The following is a 22,337-nucleotide window of genomic DNA, read 5'->3' as shown; positions in this document are numbered from 1 at the left end:
TCTTTTATTAAGTTATGTATATATGCACATTTTACTCCATAACTAACCAAATGGTAACATTATATATATAGCTTGAAATGTATCAGAAAAAGAAAAGAAGATTTATATAATTTGAAATAAAAAATGCATTGGAGAGAGGAGAAACAGCTGTACCTTTGATTGGGCCTGTTGATGGAGAAAACTTCACCCAAATTGATTCTGAATTGTTTGCATTCATAGATGGTAGATTAGATTAGATACAATTATTATTTGGGACATGTTAAATGATAAAATGATTCGGAATTGAAAAGTAAAAAAAAAAATAGCAATAATAATATGGGACAAAAATAATATAAAATAAATTTAAAAAAGGTAAAAATTTCATATTTTATTTTCAATTTTTTCGAACCAATATTATTTTTTTAGATTTTTGAGTATTTCTTTTGTATTTATTATAATTCTTTAACTATTCAATTTAAGTAATGAATCATGTGAGAAACATGTAAGATGGATGAAAATCTTACATAAACCACCCTTTATAAATAGTTGACAATATATTATTAAGTAAAAATTTATAGATAAAAAAGGTTTTTAAACTCAACAAATATGTTTAAGTAAGTTACAAACATTCATTAAACTATAAATAAAGAAATCATAAAATTGATATAATTGTTTAAATAAATACATATCAATTAATTAAGTTATGTTGTGAAGCTTAAAAATTGTAATGAATTTTTTCTAGCCACGATGATGATCAACGTGTGATGTTTGTGGGGATTGCCAGTAGTGGCGTACGGACACCATGGCCACTAGCATGCCTTTTGCTTTGGAACCATTGCAAGAAATGGCCCTGACCCGAGGCATTGAGGATGCACTCTGTACGTCTTCCATGGCAAGTAAGAAAAACGACCCATACGTTTCTTTCTTCTTTAGTTTTTTTACACAAATTTTGTATTCTTGTCTTTGATTGAAAGCCCCAAAACAGTTTGGGCTTGCTTTCCCTTTTTTACTTTTAAGGTTCTACTATTTTCTTTTCATTTCTTTCAAATAAAATTTTATCAGTTTATTTTTTATTTTTTTAAATCGTTTGCTGATGCACCTGTACCATTAAAAATAAAGTTACATTTGTAAAAAAGAAATAATACTTTTTTTAAAAAAAATTACCTTTAATTTTTCTCAAAGAAATATTTAATTTTCACGTTATGGTTTACAAAATAAATGATATGATTTAAGATTAAATTAATTTATGTGGGTATCGTTAATTAATTTTAAGTATCTTAATATGCTTTATTAGGTTATAAAATATTCGAACCTTATAAATATTTGATTAATTTTTAAATTATATCATTAAAAAAATTCAAACAAGCACATCAATGGTACATCTTTCAATATTTACAACTTCTCTTAAGTTTTAAGCATCTAAACTTATAAATATTTGATCAATTTTTAATTTTTTTTTTATTTTTTTATTTGAACATGAAGTCGAATCCAAACATATATTCCTTCTGCAAAACTAAATTGCTCTTGAGAAACCCAAAGCCTTGACTCTGTGAGCCCTGTCAAATTAAGAGCACCAAATATTGTATCTGCCTCTAAACCGCTTATTCTAGGCTCCACTAAAACAAGAATTGAAAGTTTGTACTGATTAGTAAAATCCTTTAACACTCGGACAAAACGCTTGTTGCCCGCACCTTGACAATTCTAAACCATAATGTTTATATCCATAAATTAATATAAATAGAATTATGGGTTCTTAGAACCCTCATTCTTATTCTCCTCCTTCTCGGCATTGCTCTTAAAAGTACTAGCTACTACCTTATTCGTTATAGTAATGTTGTCTCCATCTAACTGATCTAGTTTCATTGGATCCATCTTTCCTGCCATCTGTGATAACACGTTTGAGTGCGAGGACGGAGTCGCATTCTTTGCTCTTACTATCTTTTTAAGGGAAGCTTTTTATAGACGAACAATATCTCTTCTATCCTGAGTTTTATTGTCCAGCTCGTTAATGATGATCCAACCTAATTTCTCAACTGTTGCAATATTGCCACCTCTCTGCATGGAAGACGTTCTTATGGATACTGACTTATTAGCTACAAGAACAGTTGAATGTTTGGTTGGATCTAGTGTTCTATCTTGAACCACTATCTCCTCATATTGCGATTCTCTCATTAGGACTATGTTCAGCCCTTCCTCTTTCATGGCTCCCGCCTCTTTTTTTCTTAATAAAGAAATATCTTCTAAATTCACACCCAATTCCACTTCCCTCGACATTTCAACACCGTTATTTTCCAAGTCCATCTTGGCCATGGTATTTTTTTTCTCAGTTTCCATTTCCTAACTATTGTAGACTTTGCGCACTGCTTTGCTGCTTGTGTGGTTACCTGCCATACCAACGACTCCCTAGAGCATGGGATTAAGATTTGCTTTCCTCTTCTTAGCAACCACCTACATAGAAGACTCTGCCTCCCTGTTGTTCTTATCATTTTTCATACCATTGTTTGTACCAAGATCTTTTTCCAAACTGAAGAACGTGAGCCATATATAGTTTTATTATTAGCCTTGTTCATCATGGCAGTAGGTTCTCGACCCTTTACCCTTCTAGTTTTCCTGCAATTGACGAGCATCTAGGGACCAAATAAGGCGTTTTCCTAATATAGAACATTGCATCGTTACGTTTCTTGAGTGTTTACCTTTTGGTTTTCATCATGCTTCTGACATTCTTCTTGTATATGCCCATAAACTCCACAAGAAAAATAAACCCTAAGACGTCCTTCGTATTCCAGCGTTTGTATTCTACCATTGACATAAAATTGTGGTATCAAAGGTTTTGTCAGATCAATCTCCATAACAATCCTAGTGAATTTGCCTCGTTTTTCTTATCCCGTGTTATAATTTATTTTCAATAAATGACCTAGCACCGAGCCAATCTGCCTTAACACTGACTTATGGTATAGATGAAGTAGCATCTCGGGAAACCTCACCCATGCTGCAACAACAGAAAGATTAGTAAGATAACAGGTATAGTTTGGTGTCCATTGTCTAACTATCGAGTAGTGCCCCTCAACCATCCAAAGTCCATCTAGGAGGGCTTGTAAGTAATCCCCTTCATATGCAAATTTCACTAAAGAGGATTCATCATCAAGATCCACAACTGAGTACCTATCCTAAGGTGCCCATAGAGCCACAATTTTTTGGTATAATAATTGATATGAGATTAAACGACCCAACATCTTAACTACAACTAATCTCTGCCATCGTTTGACCAGTTCCTCTTGCTTCATATCTAATATTTTGATAAAAAGGACCTCGTTTTCCATTTCAATCTTGAAATCATCAATCTACTCCTCTATATGCTCAATGTTCTCTGTTTCGCTACTTTCTTTTGACTCATTATCATATTTCATCTCATCATCTGAAATCAGATCTCCATCCACTAGCAAACCATCGTTTCCCAACTGTATTAGTATTTCTTTGAATGAGGGGTTATCATACACGACCATTGACTCATTAGCAGGCCGTGAATCATTAATCTCTTATCTTAACCTAACCTTCTTCTTAAATCTATCATTTAGGAATGATGGGTTAAGGTTTTTTTGTAAAAAGTCCTCAATCACCATTTTTACGTGACACTTAAGTTTTTTTTTAATTATTAATTTTGGAGTACTTTTTCCTTTAAAAAATAGATTTCTAATTTGAATTGCTAGGAACTATTACAAGAAAAGATTCCAACCTTATCACTTTAAAAAGGCAAAGCTCATTAGCTACCCGCTTAGAGATAAAGTATCTTTAATCTTAGCAATATTTATTCTTTTATTAAGTTTTATATATATATATATATATATATATATATATATATGCATATTTTCCTCCCTAACTAACCAACTGGTAAAATTATATTATATAGCTTGAAATGTACAAGAAAAAAATTCGGAATTGAAAAGTAAAAAAAAAAAAGAAATAATAATATGGGGTATAAATAATATAAAAATAAATTTTAAAAGTAAAAATTTCATATTTTATTTTCAAATTATTCGAACCAATATTTTCTTAGACTTTTGAGTATTTATTTTATTTGTATTATTATAATTTTATTTAAGTAATGAATTATGTGAGAAACATGTAAAATGGATGAAATTCTTACGTAAACCACCTTTTATAAATAGTTGACATGATATTACTATGTGAAAAGTTTTCCATAAAAAAGTTCTTTAACTCCACAAATATGTTCAGGTAATTTACAAATATTCATTAAACTATAAATGAAGAAACCATAAAATTGATATAATTGTTTAAATAAATACATATCAATTAATTAAGTTATGTTGTACGTATGGACACCGTGGCCACTAGCATGTCTTTGGTTTTCAAGCATGACGCAAGGAATTGAGGATGCAGCCTTTGCGTCTCCCATGACGAGTAAGGAAACGACCCATATGCTTTCTTTTTTTCCACGAATTTTGTATTATTGTCTTTGCACTAACTTGGGATTAGAAAGCCCAAAACAGTTTTGGGCTTCCTGTCCCTTTTGTTTTTAAGATTGTACTATTTTCTTTTTATTTCTTTGAAATAAAATTTTATCTGTTTATTTTTGTATTTTTTAAATCGTTTGTATTTTTCGTTAAAAATAAACTTACATTTGTCAAAAAGAAATAATACCTTTTTTTTGTTTAAAAAATACCTTTAATTTTTCTTAAATAAATATTAGTTTTCTAGTTATGATTTACAAAATATGATACGATTGAAGAATAAATTTATATAAATAACTCGTTATTTTTAAGTATCTTAATTTATTGCATTATTTTATAAAATATTAAAATTTATAAATATTTGATTAACTTTTAAAATTATATCAATAAAAAAAAAATTCAAACTAGTCCATCAATAGTTTCATCTTTCAATATTTACAACTGCCTCTAAGCTCTAAGCATTTAAACCTGTGCTCAAGGATATAATTTTGGGTAAACACAAAAATGGCTAAGAAGTTAAGATTATGATTAATGATTATGAATTAATAATTGACAAAATTAATAAGAGAGATATATTTTATTTGGCAATTTATCTACATCACGTAATTCATCTAATCATAGAGGATTACTTCTTTTATAAGTTAAAAAAATAAAGTTAATGGATCCATTAAAAATGTTCAAAATACACAAATTTATTAATTTTTGTTTTCTGAGAAGGAACATAATTTAAGCTTATTTTATTAAATTTTATATTTATTTTTAATTTTAATGGAGAGCAATAAAAAACTAAGTAGGAGAGAATTGCAAGAAAATCAGAAAAAGGAAAAGATTCATCAAGAAAACGCCGACAACACCAAAACGCAAAACTTCCCCCACCCTTTCCCACGGCTCAGTCACACGCACCAAATAGGCAAATCCCCACCCCCAGCAAAATTTTTTACGCCAAAAGCCATCTCTGCTCTCTCTCTCCCTTGCGCCTCTTCTCTCTACCACCGTCTCGATTTTCTCCACTTCCAACAAAATAACAAAGGATCTTCTTCACTCTCTTATTTGCTCCGTCTCTCTCGATGCCCTAGCTACCTTCCGTCGCCGGAACTCCCCAAGGCGGGTCGCCGCCGCCGGCGATATCTCTGGCACGAAACTTCCAAATCTCTCTTTAGGGTTTGCTTTTCTTTGGATGGGATTCTGGAATTATCTTTGAATTTGCATTTGATTACGCTATAAAAAGGAATAACAACGACGACGAAAACGACGGCGTCGAAGGATCTGTTAGGGTTTTAGTCTTGATGGCCGGGAGTCGTAGAAAGGGAGGGAATAAAGCAAAAGTTAAGAATTTAAGTCTGGGCGATCTTGTTCTTGCCAAAGTCAAGGGATTCCCTCCTTGGCCGGCCAAGGTCTCTTCCTTTTTCTTCAACCTTCTATTTTATTATTATTGTTATTATTACTTTTTTTTATCCTCAATTCTGGGACTTTTTTTGTACTCTGATTATTATATTTTTAATGTCTTATTTCTGAACTTATGAAATTTGAGCAAATCCATGATGAGATTGGGATTTTTTTCTTAAAGTTTTGCATGATGTTGTTAAGTTTATTTTATGCTTACATTGTCGTATTTTGTAGTATATTTGTTGGTTTTATACTTAATTTATTTCTTTTAGTAATTTTTGTTTGAAGTTGTGAAATCTCAATGTTGGAATTCGAGGTTCTCGCATGCTTATGTTCGCTGGTTGTGTTTTAGTGTTTTCAGTTTGGTAATTTGCTTTGACTTCTGAATTGAGTTACTGCAACTATGCAAGTTCTTTACTTTGGGACTGAATAAATAGGAGAAATATGTGGTTTTTTGTTGAATTCTAGATTGATTTGATCCTAGCAAGTGTTTGGGAGTTTTAGTGAGGGATTTCGGTTTATTGTTGTTTTTAGTTTTTTGTTACTCGGAACCAGTTGATTTTTTGTGATTTTGGTTTACGTTGTTTTTGAGGTAGATTCTGTGGGTTATGAATTTCAGATTAGCCGGCCTGAAGATTGGGAGCGAGAACCTGACCCTAAGAAATATTTTGTCCAATTCTTTGGAACACAAGAAATGTAAGTATTTCACATTCAATTTGTTCATGTTTGGTGAATATGGGAGATGACAATATGATGAACAAAAATAGGTGATGTGTCTGTTTTAGGTTTCACATGTGTTTTGTAGTAAGAGGGGAAACACATTTTTCCATAAGATGGAACTTGAAAAAATATATGAAAGGTGTCACTGTGTAATTTCCTTGACAGCAAGATTAATTTTGTTGCATTCCAAATAATGTGTCACATATGCCGGTCCTAGCAAATAAACCTTGATGTAGTCTTTACATTGCTAATTCAAGTCTTCTATTTCCCGTCAGTGTTGAGGTGCTTGCTGACTAGTGGATACATTGAAACTAACATTATTTATTCTACCTTCTGTGCTGTCTTTATGCATTGTTGTTTTCTTTTCATCCAGCTCCTGTGGTCAAGAGGTTGTGGGATGCACATTGTAATAACTACAGGGCAAACAATGTAATATGGAGGGCTCTATGCTGAGTCCTCTATGTGTTGCAGTACTGAACTGTAGGCAGCTCAGTCATATAGTGTTAGATTGCTTAAGTTAAACTCATTGAGTTCACCAGTCTAATGTTCAGGGAATAAGATTTGGCAGATGTGATAAGTCATGCAAATTATCTGGGAATTTTATGTCTTATAGTTTCTTCATATGATAATCTGAGAAATGGTGAGATGTCCTTCAGGTAAGCAAGCCTTTCATCCTAGGAATCAGAAAATCAAACATTGATACAATGATAAACGGTGCAATATTTTTCTACTTGTACAGGTTCATGATATTGCACGTGCATCTCATTTTGTCTTAATCAATCTTTTTTAACGGAATCTCTTAACTTAATAAGTTCTTTGGGGGCATTGGAAGATATCTTACCTCCATTTTTATGTTGGGTTTTAATCTAAGCAGCTGATGGTAGTTGATGAGGCTTTCTTGGACTTGTGTTGTGCTTAGGAATTTTGGTATAGCATATGTGGGTTAAGTAGGATTGGTGTTTCAAGTTGTTTCCTAATCTCTCTGTTACAAAGGAGTTAAGATACTATGTAGTTGTTGAATTTGATAGTTGTTAATGGCAATTAAAAGTTTTAAAGTCTGTTTAATGGCTTCGTCCTCTGACCATTTTGTAACCAATAACCATTGATAATTTAAGCGTTTTTCTTCTTGTTGATGTCAACTTATATGGGAAAGTATGATGCTTTACTCCTGTTTGGGTTAACTTTTGAAATATCTTCTCTATTTTAGAAAGCTGAAGTAGGGAAAGCATGGATTTCAAAATTAGATTTTAGCTTACTGAACTTGTGACAGCTAAGCTTCAAATTGAAATTTCTGCTTGCAGAAGGTGATAGGTCTTATAACTAAAATTATTTAATAGAACAAAACATCTAGTTTCCAATAATTTCATTTGTTATTATTATTTTTTAAAAAGTCTATTTCAACAATTCTTAGGCTTTTAATGTAGATGTATCTGTGGGATATAGTGAATGTTGAAGTCAAATTTTTCAAGAAAGCAATGATGTTTAGCTTAATCAGTAGTCATGATCATTTCTTTAGCAATAAATTTTTACTGTTTGGTAGTTGAATGTTGGTGTTGCTTTTTTTGAATGAATGGCACTGCAATTTATCCAATTGTTTTTTATTGTTGGTGTTAAATGGATTTGTGATTTAGATATTTTTGTATACTAATTTAGATTTTATTCTCACATTACATTAACTTAGAATTATAGAATTATTGTTTTAATTTATTGTTGATAATGACCAACCTTGATGGAGGATTTATTCATAATATGGCTTTAACACAATTTGGGTGCAATAAAGGATCTTGATTTTATATATGTTGGAGTTTTATGTTTGGCTTATAGCATTCTTTGTCTGCTTTTCTTCTTGAATGTTGAGTGGACAGTTTTTGCAGCTGCAAGTTTCTTGAAAAGAAATAATTCAAACCAATCTTGTATATATTCTGAAACTGTTTGGACATAAGGTTTTCAGTTTTTCTATCATGTTAAGGTCTGTGTTGAATATATTACTTAAGTTTTGTCTGGTATAGCTTCCCTAATTCCTTTTGGAGAGTATGCTTCTCTAATTCCAGCAATGAATTAGGGGTGCGTTTTTCATTCTGGTCATAGTCTATATGTTATAGTTTAGCAGTTTGAGAGTTTAGCTGAAGTTTGTTAATTGTCATTGTGGGGTGGTTTACACATGATATGCTCGGAAGCCTTTGAGTAATGGTATTTTAAATGCCCTAAAAACAAGTACAGTTGGAGTTGTCATTAGAAACATTTGCAGAGGTGGTTTATTTATGGGGAAACCTGGAAGTGGTTCTGGGAATATGGGTATTGTGGACATGATCGTCTGTTCAGGACTTCTATTGGTTTTTTTCTTCTAAATCCTTGAATGTTCGGTGCATCCATATTTGCATATTTATAGTCATCCTTAAGCTGTAAGGCTTAAATTTTAAACCTCGAATGGAAAACTTTATTCTTTTATCGAATCATAATGTTGGGATGATGATGTTCTTCTCCTTAACTATTTAGAAGATATCTTTAAATCTGTTGAAGATCAGAATTTGTTCTTTCTGTTTCTTTTTAATAGTTTCAGGTGTCTTTTCTCATATTCCTTCAGCATCATGTTCATTTCACATGTGAGAAAGTTGATAAATTTGAAATTTTCATATTAGTTTCTCCTTAAAGCATGCATCACTAGTTTATATATTTGGGATTTTCATATTACATTATTGAAGTTTTTGACTGCATTTTGAGTGTAAAAAGGAGCATTGTTGTTCATTCCTAGCCAAGAGATGCGTGCATGTGCCATTATTTTCTCTTACACTACTCTTTGAACTCTAGTTCACTTGTGTTCTAGTTTCTTACTTTCCCTATATGTTTTTCTTCTTTTACAGAGCTTTTGTTGCTCCTGGTGATATTCAGGCATTTACTAGTGAGACAAAGAGTAAACTGTCTGCTAAGTGTCAGGTTAGAACTAAGCACTTTGTCCAAGCTGTGAAGGAAATTTGTGTGGCATTTGATGAATTACATGAAGAGAAGTGGAGTGGTTTGAGAGATGAAACTGATAGATCAACACCGGGCTGTGAGGCTTCATCTGTTGATGGGACTGAGGATGATGGGGCAGAGGTTGACTTAAAGAATGGAACAGGTGCAGTTGCACCTGGCAGAGAAACCACTAGCGAGGGAAAAGGTGATCTTGCTTCTAATTTGGAGCGCTGTTCATGCAGAGGTGAAATTAATAGTGAAGATATAAAGCCCTCAATTTCAGGTCATGCGGATGATTGCTCTTTTCTGATCATGTCTTCTGAGGTGAAACATAAAATATCAAATGGTGAACAACCTAAAACGGAGGTGTTATTTCCATCATCTTTAGATGAGCCTTCTCATATAAAGGAGGAATTTTCTGGTGATAAAATTGCAACTGTCAATTGTACTAAGAAAACATTGAGGGACGATCAGAAGTCAAAGAAGATGGCTTCTGGGTTTAAGAAAGGAACTGAGGTTTTTGTCGAAGGACACAAAAGCAGCAGCTCAGCTGCAACATTTTTGAAGGATGATAAATCTGGTGGTTCTCTTGATCGGCATGATTCTGAGGAGCAACCGAAAGATAGAGTAAAAGGCAAAGTCTCTGGCAGCAGTATAAGAAAATTCTCACCAGATGCTCCCAAATTAGATTCTAATTATACTGGTGGTAAAAAAGCAAAGCAATTGCTGAAAACGAAAAGCAACTTCAAGGCCACTGATGATGTACAGGATGCTGTCACCAATTCCAAAGGTGAGACTACTGGAAAAAAGAAAAGGGGTGAACCTGGAATTGGAAAGTCTAAACTGGGAACAGATGAAATTTTACATCCTGCCAAAAAGTCAAAGTTTGTAGATATGAAAAATGATGCTTCCAAGGGATCACTTGCCAAAAACGTGAAAAGTAATTCTCCAAGTTCTAACAATGTCAACGACAAAGCTGCTAAACAAGCAGAGTTAAAAAAATCCACATCTCATGTTTTAGCATTGAGAGCCCCAACAGCCATTAGTTCTGATGTTTCTGGTGATGAAGCGGTGCTGCCTTTATCAAAGCGCCGTCGGCGGGCTCTGGAGGCTATGTCTGATTCTGCCTCTATTAATTCTAATGGTAAAATTGGGAAAAATCCTGTTGAATTGAAGAATGATACTTCAAGTTCTAATAATATGAGAGTTCCAGCTACCCAATTGTCCAAAAGGCGGAGAGCTGTTTGCCTTTTTGATGATGATGAAGAAGAAGATCCCAAAACTCCAGTTCATGGAGGATCTGCCAGGAATGTTAAGGTAACTTCTGTTGTTTCTGATGCTTCAAAGAGCATTGATGAAAATCATGTGAGTGCTCTCACTGCTCAACGTAGTGTTGGAGATTCCACCCGATTTGAGAATAGCGGTCCCAAGGAGGCTTCTCCACAATTGGCAAATGATTTTGTGTCACCTGTTCGACCACAAACTGTTGAAAGATCAGAACCAGAGCAGCTGTCTTCCAAGGAGGCTAAACCAGTTTTGATTTCCCCAAGGAAGTCTCCTCATCTGGTTTCTGCCACCAAATCGGTTGTTGAACAGCAGAGAACTATTAAATCTACTGTTAAGGTTTCCACCAATGAAACCCAGAAAAAGGCTCTGTCTGGCTCTGTTAAGGGATTGGGTGTTATTACTGATGGTTCAAAGTCTTCTCAAAATCAGGCTTTGAGTCAAAGAAATAGGCAAGCTTCTTCTGTAGAAAGGCTGAAATCTACGCCAAAAGCAATTTCACGTGCAAATGACACCACTTTTGTTACTGAAAGTTCAATGGAGTATGGCTCTGCAAAATATTTGTTGTTGTTATTTTTATTATATTGAATTAATCCTTTTTCTTCGAGGTATTATATTAATCTTCATTGTATGCAGATTGGATGTCATTAGAGAAGATAGAAGCAGTTCATTGATTGATTCCAAGACTCCGGATTCTGCTATGTCTATGAAACATCTTATAGCAGCAGCTCAGGCGAAAAGGAGACAAGCCCACTCTCAGCAATATTCTCTTGGAAATCCCAGTTCTGTTTCTGTGTCGATTTCTGATGTTCAGGGGGCAAGCCCCAGTCCTGCGGTTCAGCCTTTTCCATCTGCAATCAACAATGTAATGCAGGCTGACGTGCAGGGATTTGCTCATCGCACAAATGTTGTTTCTCCAACTCTTGGTCGCCAGTCAGCTCAAAATCAACAGGATGCTGAAGATATTGAAGAGAGAAGAGCCAGTTCAGGACACATGGCAGCTGGAGGGTCTCTCAGTGGTGGTACTGAGGCAGCTGTTGCACGAGATGCTTTTGAAGGAATGATAGAGACTTTATCAAGGACCAAAGAAAGTATTGGACGTGCAACTCGCCTTGCTATTGATTGTGCCAAGTATGGCATTGCAAATGAAGTAAGTTAAATAATATGCTTATTTATCTTTGGTGCTGGTTCAACAATGTCAAGATGAGCTTGTTCAACCCCAAAGTTATATATTATTTGCAACTGTAATAAAACAAAATGGTAATTATTGCATATGATGTTCATAATGTCAAAATTCTATTGGAGACTACTTTTTGGAGAGAATTTTAGAATACATAATTTGTGTGCAGGTTGTTGAACTTCTCATCCGGAAGTTGGAAAGTGAGCCCAGTTTTCATCGTAAAGTTGACCTGTTCTTTCTTGTTGATTCAATCACCCAATGTTCGCATAATCAGAAAGGTTCATTCCACTATCTTGATTATCAATGTGTTCAATTACTCTATAATACTTAATTTCTTTGGTGCAGGCAATTAAGAAAAAGCTGTTTACTTTATCTTTTTTGTGTATGGTTTAACATTAATCTCCTTACTTAATTGTTATGACAAAGAGTATTTGTGCTGGGTTACATCATCTCCTTTAGACTTTTGAACAAGTGCATGTTCATTTTAACAAGAATGCTCTCTTTTAATTATTCTTCAACACGTGTACACACACACGGAAATACTCAAATGTGATCTATTAATGCAGCAATTCATGTAAATGGTGGTTGGTAATGTTTATTTTTAGGCATTGCTGGTGCGTCATATATCCCTACGGTTCAAACAGCGTTGCCCCGTCTCCTTGGTGCAGCTGCACCACCTGGAGCAAGTGCCCGTGAAAATCGTCGTCAGTGTCTCAAGGTGTCCTACTGTTTTAATTGTAAGAAATTATTCTTCTGTTTCTTCCTTTTTTTCCCCTTTCTCTGAAGGAGAAAGAGATCTATTGTCTTTACCAGGTTTTACGGTTGTGGCTTGAGAGGAAAATTTTTCCTGAATCTATTCTACGGCGTTATATGGACGACATTGGAGTTTCAAATGATGATACAATTTCAGGATTTTCCCTAAGGCGTCCATCGCGAGCTGAGCGTGCTATAGATGATCCTATAAGAGAAATGGAAGGCATGCTTGTTGATGAGTATGGCAGGTCTGAAAACTGTTTCAACCATCCAAACCACATTACTATAAAGATAAATAAATATAATATCTACCAGGTATTATTGAATTCTTTTTTTGTTTGGTTTGGTATCAGAAATGTTTGAGACCAAACTAAGACCAAATGACTAATCAGTTTGGTTTTCAGACCAAACTAAAACTTTTTGCTTTTCAATCCAAACCAAATTGGTCAATTTAATCTGATTCTTAGCTTAGACCAATTTATGGATACACCATTTCACCAACTACGACTGTTGTGTGATATGATTAGAATGTAGAGCTACTATTTGTTGAGTTATCTTACATTATAGTTTTCATAAGTTACTATATTTGAAGTTATTTCCAGTGTTTGTTGTAGCATTTGTATCCCATTCTCTAGTTTCTAGTATTTGTCGTTTGAGAGGGACATAAACTTTCTGACATCAATTTTGTTGGTTCTTGTAACCAGTAATGCTACGTTTCAGTTGCCTGGCTTTTTGACTTCTAATGCATTTGAAGATGAAGAGGAAGAAGATCTTTCAAGTAGTCCTTGCAGAGAAGCTGCTGATGCATCACCATTAGAACAAGCTCATGCTTTAGGAGAGTCAGAAACATGTACAGTTACTCCAAGTGACAGGCGTCATTGCATCTTAGAAGATGTGGATGGTGAGCTCGAAATGGAAGATGTTTCTGGACACCCAAAGGATGACAGACCATCATTTATAAATGATAGTCTTGAAACAGACTTGCAGCACAGCACTGATAGGATTATGGAACCAGCTACAAATAGCTCCAATGAATTCCCTCCTCTACCAGAGGGTTCCCCACCATTGCCTCCAGATTCTCCTCCACCACCACCACCTTTGCCACCTTCACCACCCCCACCACCCCCACCACCACCTCCATCATCTCCATCACCACCCCCACCTCCTCCACCTCTACCAACACAACCACCTCCTCCCCCTGTGCCGCCTTCATGCCCTCCGCCACCCTTTGTCCCTCAACCACCACCACCAGTGCCAACTCAACCTTCACTGCTATCTCAACCCATGCTACCACCCCAGTCTTCAATACAGTCTTCACCACAGCTGGCATATCAACCACCTGTACCTCATGAATTCCGAGGCACACCAAATGTAAGACTCCTGCATGTTTTCTTTGCTTCTTATTGAGTTTTTTTTTTTTTTTGGTTTTTTATTGAACCTATGCTTTGCATGCAGGGTAATCAGATAGTTCAAATGGCTGGAAATACTTCTCATGGGGGCCATATTGATGCTGCTATGAAAAGCGAATTGTTTCCGCAGCAATCACCTTGCTTTCCAACAGGAGTCTGCAATTCTAGAGAGCCTTCTGGGTATAATTCATCAAGGCCATTGGAATATGGACATAATGAAATGTACTTAAATGCCCAATCTTCTCAACCAAGCCAGCAGTTTCAGCCTGGTAATACAGGCTTTGTGCAAAGACCGTTACACCCTAGTCTGCCACAAACCTCATCTAGCCATTTCTCATTTACAAAGCCTGCCATGCCACCACATCCTCAGCATTCATATCCTCCGCAATACCCACTGCCGTCACAACATGATGGCCGGAGGCCATTCCTTGCTGATGAACAGTGGAGAATGCCGCCTGCAGGAGAATATAACACTGATAATCAGCGTGGTGGGTGGATAGCGGGAAGAAATCCTTCACCTGCTGGTCCATTGTTTGTCCAGGAAGGTATGCATTATCCTGTCCTTCATTCAAAGTTTTGGCTTGACTTGTAAATCAACCTCAGTGAATTTGTATTTCTAATTTTGACGTAGCTTGCATGGTTAAAAGATGAATGTTTAGGGGCATTGATTTGTTCTGTTTTTTATTTGATCACATTGTTGTTCCCTGCAAACTAAACGTATGCACTTCTATGGTGGTGTGATGAAACTCATCGATTTCAAGTGTTGCATGTTGTGTGTTATGGATGCTCCATTGAACCAATGAGAAAAATCCAAAAAAATATAGAACATGTCGACCATATGAATATGAAAAGCATGCCTTTTGAAGTGTATTAAGTTTTGCATTGAGATGTTCAGACGCTCTGGTAATATCCACTTTATACTGCTTTGAATTGTTGTCATGGCTAAATTCTTACTTTTGATGTAGTTGTTGCATATAATGAGGCTTTGCCAGTATGGCAACACTGTTAAGAGCTGGCTTTAAGCCCACGAACAAGATGTTCTATTGAGTTGTACTTCTTCATGCATATTTCATGTCCTCAGCTTTCTTTTTCTTGTGTACAGGCCTTAAAGTGTTAATATATGTATGGTCCCTTTATACTCTTGTTTATCCCCTTTGTTATTGAAAAATTGAGGCATAATCTCTACCTTTTGATGACACTTATGTTAAATTCTTTGGCAGGTTACTTTAGACCACCTGTTGAAAGACCACCCTCGAATAATATGGGTTTTCCGATTACTTCCACCAATAATTTACCAGCTGGAGCTCCAAATTCAGGTATGCAATTTTCTAATTGCTGCCTTGCTTTGCTTGTAGTTTCCTTCTTTTGCCAGTTAAAAAATCATGCACCAATTAAACCATAGAATAACTTCATGTTTGTTCCTTCAGGTCATGGTGTTTCGCAAATGATGCCATGTCGACCAGACTCATCTGCCATTAATTGTTGGAGGCCAGCTTGAGAATGAGGAATCAGTCTCATTAGGTAGTTCATACATTTTTTTACTCATCGGTTAATGAATCTCAGTGTGAAGATTTCATCTTTTTTGTTTCCTTTATCATTATAAATAGAACATTTCAGTTTTAATATTGAAGTGAAGTTTAAAGTTTGTGTTATGAGATTTGATATTTTTTTTTTATTTTGCTCGTAAGCTACATTTTAATATAACCTGAAGTTGAAAATTTATGCCCCGTTTGTTGCAAGAATAGAGAGTATTTGCTATTGTATTTATCTGCTCTCGTGTAAATCTTTGTGCTTAAATTTACAGTTTTTGGTTTCATTTCCATTTTCTGCTAAAGAAATAGGGGAAGTTATTCTTCCAGAATAGAAGAAAGATGCTAAACTGAAAATGCTCTCCTCCCCTCATTTCCACTTATTGACAATTCTTACTTTGATTGTTTTATTGATTGATGTTTTTCTTTGTAGTTGGCTGTGAGACAAGGTGCATTGAAGGGTGATTCAATTTCTGGACAAGATACAACTACCACACGAGGGCAGTGTTGATAACTTGTGGAGACTCTTGGCAGGATTGTGTATATTGTAATTTTTCCTGACAAATGTATCCCGGGAACATTTGCTTCTGAGTGTAGGCCCGTATTTCTGACTTGGTTAGTACATCTGTTTCTTAGCTTCTGTAATTATATTGAGTATAAAGTTAAAAGAAATTTATTTCTGGTTAAAAATCTGAACTCTGGTCAATTTAGCATTTTTTAAGGCATTTTTATTGATTTTTTTATTCAACAATTGTTCAGTCCCTTCATTGTTGAGGTTAATTCCATGTGATGCTGGTTTTTCTCTTTATGTTGGAACCACATTCACATCAACGCATTTCTACACTCAATTGAGCTGCATGTTTAGTGGTTATCCTCTGGTGTTCTATAGGAATTCCAGCTGTATCTAAATTTAGCTGTGGGAACTGCGGTTCATCTCTGTACACATCAATCCTTGAAGCTTATCACCTTTAAGAAGAAGGATGAACTTGTTTAGTTGCTGAATCCATATTTGGATTTCCCCCTTCCACCTTTATTTACTTAATAGAAGCAGAGATACTTAAGTGACTATGCATATTAGGAGATATGTGAAAGACCATTTGCTGAGATGGTTTAGTCATTCTCCTTGTGGTTGTGGTGACTTTAGTTGTGGATAAATTGGGCATCAGCTCCTGAACCATCTACTTATGTTGTTAGTGGTGGTAGCATAACTTTGTTCTTTTTTTTTTGTTTCTTATCTCTTTCAGGTTCCTTAGTCATCAAATCTTATTTTGGGGCTCTTGAATTGATAAGTTTTGGGAATAATTCTACTCCATCTACTCCATATTCTTTGTCCATTTTTCACTTGGCATGAAAATTAAAAAAGACTTGACCTTTAGTGTATTTTATATAAAACCTTACTTTTCATGTTCAATGCTATTTAATGCCACTAAAGTTAATATAAAATGTAGAAAAAGTAAATTGTATTAGGTGTTCAAGAATGAAAAGAGAAATAGAATGCACAAGTACAATGGGATGGAGGGAGTAAGACATTCCTAGTTCTTGCTGAGGTGCATACATTTGGAGATAGAGATCAGATGAGTCATTTCTTATTTTGTGGAACTTGGATTTATGCCTTTTAAGTCTAGAGACCTTGATAGCTGTATTTAGGGACTTGGTATCTATGCCTTCTAAAGTGAAGAGACTGTGAGAGCTGTATTTAGCAGGAGTGCCTATTTGGATTTTTTGCTTGAAAAGGAACAGTAGACCTTATGCTATCTGCACCTGCATTGCCATATGACACGCAAACTTGTACAGTTAGGTACTGTCCAAGTTGGTGGTTGCTTCATATGCAATACTTGTGCAGATGGGCATGGTTCGGATATATAGATACTAATGGCATGTCTTTTTACAGTGTCTTTTGGAAATACTTGAGATTATTCTATGACTCATCAACCAAGTCCCTTCTTGCAAAGTATTTGTTTCTTGTTATATGAGCCAATTTTTAACAATATAGCTTGCCTTAGGGCTTAGGGATAGTTTTAATTCTGAATTCTAGTCTTTTATATAATTATTTCCTATAATTGGACTGTGTAATGTTTACTATTTTTTAAGTATTGACCGTAGTTGAAAATTAGGCAGTATGAACTTTAGCAACATATAAGTCTACGCTATCCTAGTAGTTTATGAACTTTAACATGGTTTGAAGCTTAAACTCATGTCTTACCTGCTCCTTTTTTCTGCTAGTTAAAGAAAAGGGAAAAAGGAAAAGGCAACTATGTGATTGATATTCATTTTATGTTTGCCAGTTGGTAAAAGAGAATTAAGTTGAGAATAATGTGGTCATTACATGTATGTTACAGGTTTTGGCAAATCATTAACCTGAAATGTCTCTATTTATGGTGTTGCAACTTGGATATCCACCAATATTCACAGGTCCTAAGCACAGAGCAAACTACTACAAAGTGTTGAGGTAAATATTTGACATGGATTCTTGAGCCAAGACAATGCTTGGAATTTTTTAAATTAGTTAGATAGAAATAGTTCTCACAAGGGTGTCTCTGTCAAATTGTAGGTAGTTATGAAATACTTCAAAAAAAATTTTGTTAAAAATTCCCTGTTTATAAGGTATCATGTACTATTCTGTATATAACATATAAAATGTTGCATACTACTGTGAGTTTTGTTCTCCTTGTATTCATTTTTTTTCTAGTCAACTGATTAAATTCCGGTAGTCATGCTGGCAGTAATTCTATTCACATTCTGAGGTAGCTTGTTATACGCTGCTATTATATTGTGTCTTCTGTTCTTTTCTATTCTTTCTCTTCTTCTTTCTCTTTTGTTGGTTTCTGGTATCTCGGCCTTTTCTACCTAATAATCTAGCGAAATGGTTTTTGATAAGTTGTTTCTGATGGGCCCTCCTTGATACAAAAATTCATAACCTGAAGTTGCACCATAATAAATTATGCCCTTTGATCAATACTGCTGTCATTTTTGCCTCCTTTGCCTTAAGTTTTCTGGGCTGTTATGAAGTGAGAAAGTTTACTAGACTGCTCAGTTTTCTTATCTTCTCAATATACCCATTGGACTTGGTGCACGTTCTTCAGTTCTGGACTCCTAATTCTTAGATATCTAATTGTTGAAGTCAAGGGCACTTCCACTTGCGTGTATTCTCTCAGCACAAATTCTTCTTTTCCAAGGTATCAAGGTTTATGCCTCGTGTATAATGTTCCATTTTTAGTACATTGCAAGGAAAAAGAGGGGTGGGGCGTGTATGTGGAAACTTTTTAAGGTGATTAATGGTCAACAAGCAGAAAAGAATTAGTTGTACCAATCCCACAGCAATAATTTATCCTTATGAATGGAGCTCTACACTTGGGAATAAAAACATGATGATAAACAAAAGAATAAAATTAGTATATTTTATGCTGATGTTCTTTTTTAGATGGATGCTTGATGAACGTTATGCTTTTATTTCACAGAAAAAATAATGTACATTATTAGACCGTGTATTCAAGGAAAACATTAGATTTATCATGAATTTTTAATTAGTCAGCTCGTTTCTATTTAGAAAGTCATTTACATTGGATGGTAACATGGAAATAGATTTAATAGTTTTACTTTTTTTTTATTCAAATATTTCCTAATAAAAAATTACCCTAAAATCTTTGTTTTTAATTTCTTATATTACTGTGATTATTTGTAGGTTTTATGTTCAAATTGTTGTGTTGATAGGGAATTGTGGGAAACATTATGCCGTGCTTGCATGTTATTTCTTGAAAATAATGTATAAAATCATAGTTTCTTTATGTAATTTTTTCATTATTGATTTGCTCAATTAATTTCTTCGAATTTTTTAAGCGATTGTAATTTGAACCTGTCATATATGTCAAATAATTAGGAAAAAAAAAAAAACTCTTTTTGCTTGATTGTCACATCTCGATACATTTTTGTGAATTTTATTTGCAAATTAATTTTTGTAGAATTGTTATTTTTTTTCTTAATCAGTGTAGCATCTGAATTACGGGAAACGATACAAGATACAATAAATTAACGTAATTGCATTTTGATTAATGATAAGCAAGTAAATTAAAGATACAAGATACAATAAATTCAGTGTTTTGAATTTTTTTTTTTTCACCCAGAAACTTGATTGATGTTTTGGAGACAAGTTATGAACTTTAAAATTTAACGTAATTGCATTTTGGATTAATGATAAGCAAGTAAATTAAAGATAAACACATTATGTCACATATATGGAAAAGAAAAAAAAAAAAAGATGCTTGCTAGTCTGGATTCGAGGAACTTTAGCTCAAGAAAGAATCTAATAAATGGCAGTAGTATTATTTATGAGCTTGTCTTGTTCAATCCGAAACTATTTCACCGCAGATGGTTGCAACACTGTCCCATATATACATGTTTTTAATGGATTGGATTATTATGTTTCAACTTGTTGGAATGAAGGCAACAAAATTGTAAGAATAACCGAGGTCTTTTCATTGAAAAACAAAATTAGTTGTACACAATCTAAAGGATAAGTGAACCATCATTCAAGTGGTTTGAACATAGAAAGAGGAGATCTAGTAAATAACAAGTTTGGTATACTGGAAAAATGGCTAGCAGACAGAATTTCTTCCTAGCAGTATAAATAATAGACTTTTTAAACTAAGGTCCATTTCCACTTGAGGACTTTTAAGCATTCTTAATGGGAATGGATTTCCCACAATGTTGGCAAAATACCAAAACCTTCACACCGAATCTTCTGACTTGAAAAGCAAGACACTGAGCAAAGCACGACTTCCTTGTAGGAAGTACAACATCAGCATCATTGATAATAACTAATGTCGTTACAGGTAGGGACATACATTAAACAAAATAACCTAAACCTTTCTGTACATGTGATAAAATATATATCCCGCCGATAGCTATCATGGATTCTTCCATGCGTCGTTGCCTGCAAAATTACCAATACAAATCTTTAAAGGAGCTTCTGATTTAGAAAAAATAAAAAAATAAAAACCGAATATTTACGCTGTTTTCAATTCATTTCAATGATTAGACAGTTTTCTATTTAAAAGTTGGTCAAACTATTGTTATGAAAAGTCAACATAAAATAGAACCTTTTTTCTAACGTTATGGAGTATGCGGTTAGGGGAAAAGTTAATGTTTAAAATTTTATTATCATCAAATACATAATTCGACTTTTCCGATTAACTTAAAATTTGACATGCATGATTTATGGAATTAGTGCTGTTAAAACAAAAGATCGAATAAGTAAAATATAAATAAAATAAAAAGATAGCAAAGAACGTAAAACTTTATTAGTTTTATACTGATATAATATAAGTGAGAATGTGGACTCAATTTGGAACCAAAGAAGCAAGAATTTTTCTTTCCCAAAGTGAGGGGTTTCCATTTTATTCCCCAGACTTTTTTCCATTTTCATCGCCTGGAAGAGTATAAATGCAGAATGAATCATGGGACAAAATCAAATTATTATTATTATTATTACCAAACATTTTAGACCTGTTCGGTTTATCTGCACTACTTCTAAAATGTAACAATAAAAGAAGGTAAATGGTGTAATTATCCACTTTTGGAGAACAGAAAGAATTTTCAAATTCAGTTATTTACTTTGTTTCATTAATCATATTTTAAAGTACAAGTAATTACAGAAAAAAATAAATATTTTTTTGATTTGATTGAATAGGATCCATATCAATTTATTTACGTAAAGTTAAAATAAGAAATATTGAAAGGAAAATTGTTGCAGATACAATAATGCGGAGATCATAACTGTGTTTCATAAAAACGAAAAAAGAAGATTTAAAACTTTAAATTCTGCTATTTCAATATCTGCAAAAATTCAAACAATAGGAAATGAAAAAAGACTGGGTTATCTGAGGTAGTAAATACCTACCATATATATATATATATAAAACATACCTTTGACTGGATTATTGTAACAAGGTGGTTGGCCTTTATTTCCTGGAATATAGGTGCAGTGTGAAGGCTGGGAAGGTGGAACAAACCCTCTGTTAGGCACCACAATCTTCAAATGTCTTATTGCCGATGTTAAAATAGTCGGATTAAGACTCAAAATGAGCAACATTAAGACCATAACCTTAGCCATCCTAACTACTGCTTTTGGGCTTCGGCTACTTATTTTGTGTGTGATCTATTTGCGAGTGAGGGCAATTTATATAGGAAAAGGATCTCGGTTGAAGATTTTAGCAATCTATCCATCACACTACAATTTATGCTATATTCTATGCAGAAAATAAAGAATTAGAGTATTATCCAATACAGAATGAAGAGAAGAGAATATTAAACGATACGTATTGAATGTCAAAATGTTCCTCTTTTTCCAACAATGCAGTGAATATAGGAGACCGCATCACAGTTTGCGCTGCCAGTGTAGCAATCCTTCGGTTTTTCATTATTTGCTATTCATAAAAAATTGATTCCCACTTGCTTATTGTGCTTATATTTAACCCAAGTGCGGTATCTAATTCCATTTGACATATTCATCAAAGGAATATTAGTGAAAGTGTAAAACCATATTAAACTTCTACTCTGTCTTAAATTAGTACCACACAAATTGTATTCTTTTTAATATAATAGTGTGGGAATTAGAATTTGATATCTGCTTCCAATCTTCTCCTTCATGAATACGTAAGGGTAGATATATAATTGACTG

The 22,337-nt window shown here is 34.1% G+C and overlaps 1 protein-coding gene across 1 annotated transcript; it reads left to right on the top strand.

Annotated features, from left to right (window-relative positions):
* Positions 1–5,265: 5,265 nt before the first annotated feature.
* HUA2 (Tudor/PWWP/MBT domain-containing protein) lies at positions 5,266–18,429 on the top strand. Its single transcript, XM_018119785.2, has 13 exons — positions 5,266–5,842; positions 6,454–6,530; positions 9,416–11,332; positions 11,427–11,940; positions 12,140–12,248; positions 12,576–12,688; positions 12,784–12,971; positions 13,428–14,094; positions 14,179–14,677; positions 15,353–15,448; positions 15,560–15,653; positions 16,095–16,276; positions 18,001–18,429. The coding sequence occupies exons 1-11, from the start codon at positions 5,735–5,737 to the stop codon at positions 15,628–15,630; spliced, it is 4,359 nt and encodes a 1,452-aa protein (XP_017975274.1). The 5' UTR covers positions 5,266–5,734; the 3' UTR covers positions 15,631–15,653; positions 16,095–16,276; positions 18,001–18,429.
* The last annotated feature ends 3,908 nt before the right edge of the window (positions 18,430–22,337 follow it).

Source organism: Theobroma cacao, chromosome 4, assembly GCF_053813885.1.
Source record: "Theobroma cacao isolate CCN51 chromosome 4, ASM5381388v1, whole genome shotgun sequence".
NCBI classification, from domain to species: domain Eukaryota; kingdom Viridiplantae; phylum Streptophyta; class Magnoliopsida; order Malvales; family Malvaceae; genus Theobroma; species Theobroma cacao.
This window is presented reverse-complemented; position numbering and strand designations above follow the sequence as displayed.

Excerpts from the sequence above, each read along its gene's own strand:
- HUA2 (XM_018119785.2), top strand. The coding sequence starts at position 5,735 with ATGGCCGGGAGTCGTAGAAAGGGAGGGAATAAAGCAAAAGTTAAGAAT. Across the intron at positions 12,249-12,575 it reads ATGTTCGCATAATCAGAAAG|GCATTGCTGGTGCGTCATAT; the intron begins GTTCATTCCACT and ends GTTTATTTTTAG. Across the intron at positions 15,449-15,559 it reads AGCTGGAGCTCCAAATTCAG|GTCATGGTGTTTCGCAAATG; the intron begins GTATGCAATTTT and ends TTGTTCCTTCAG.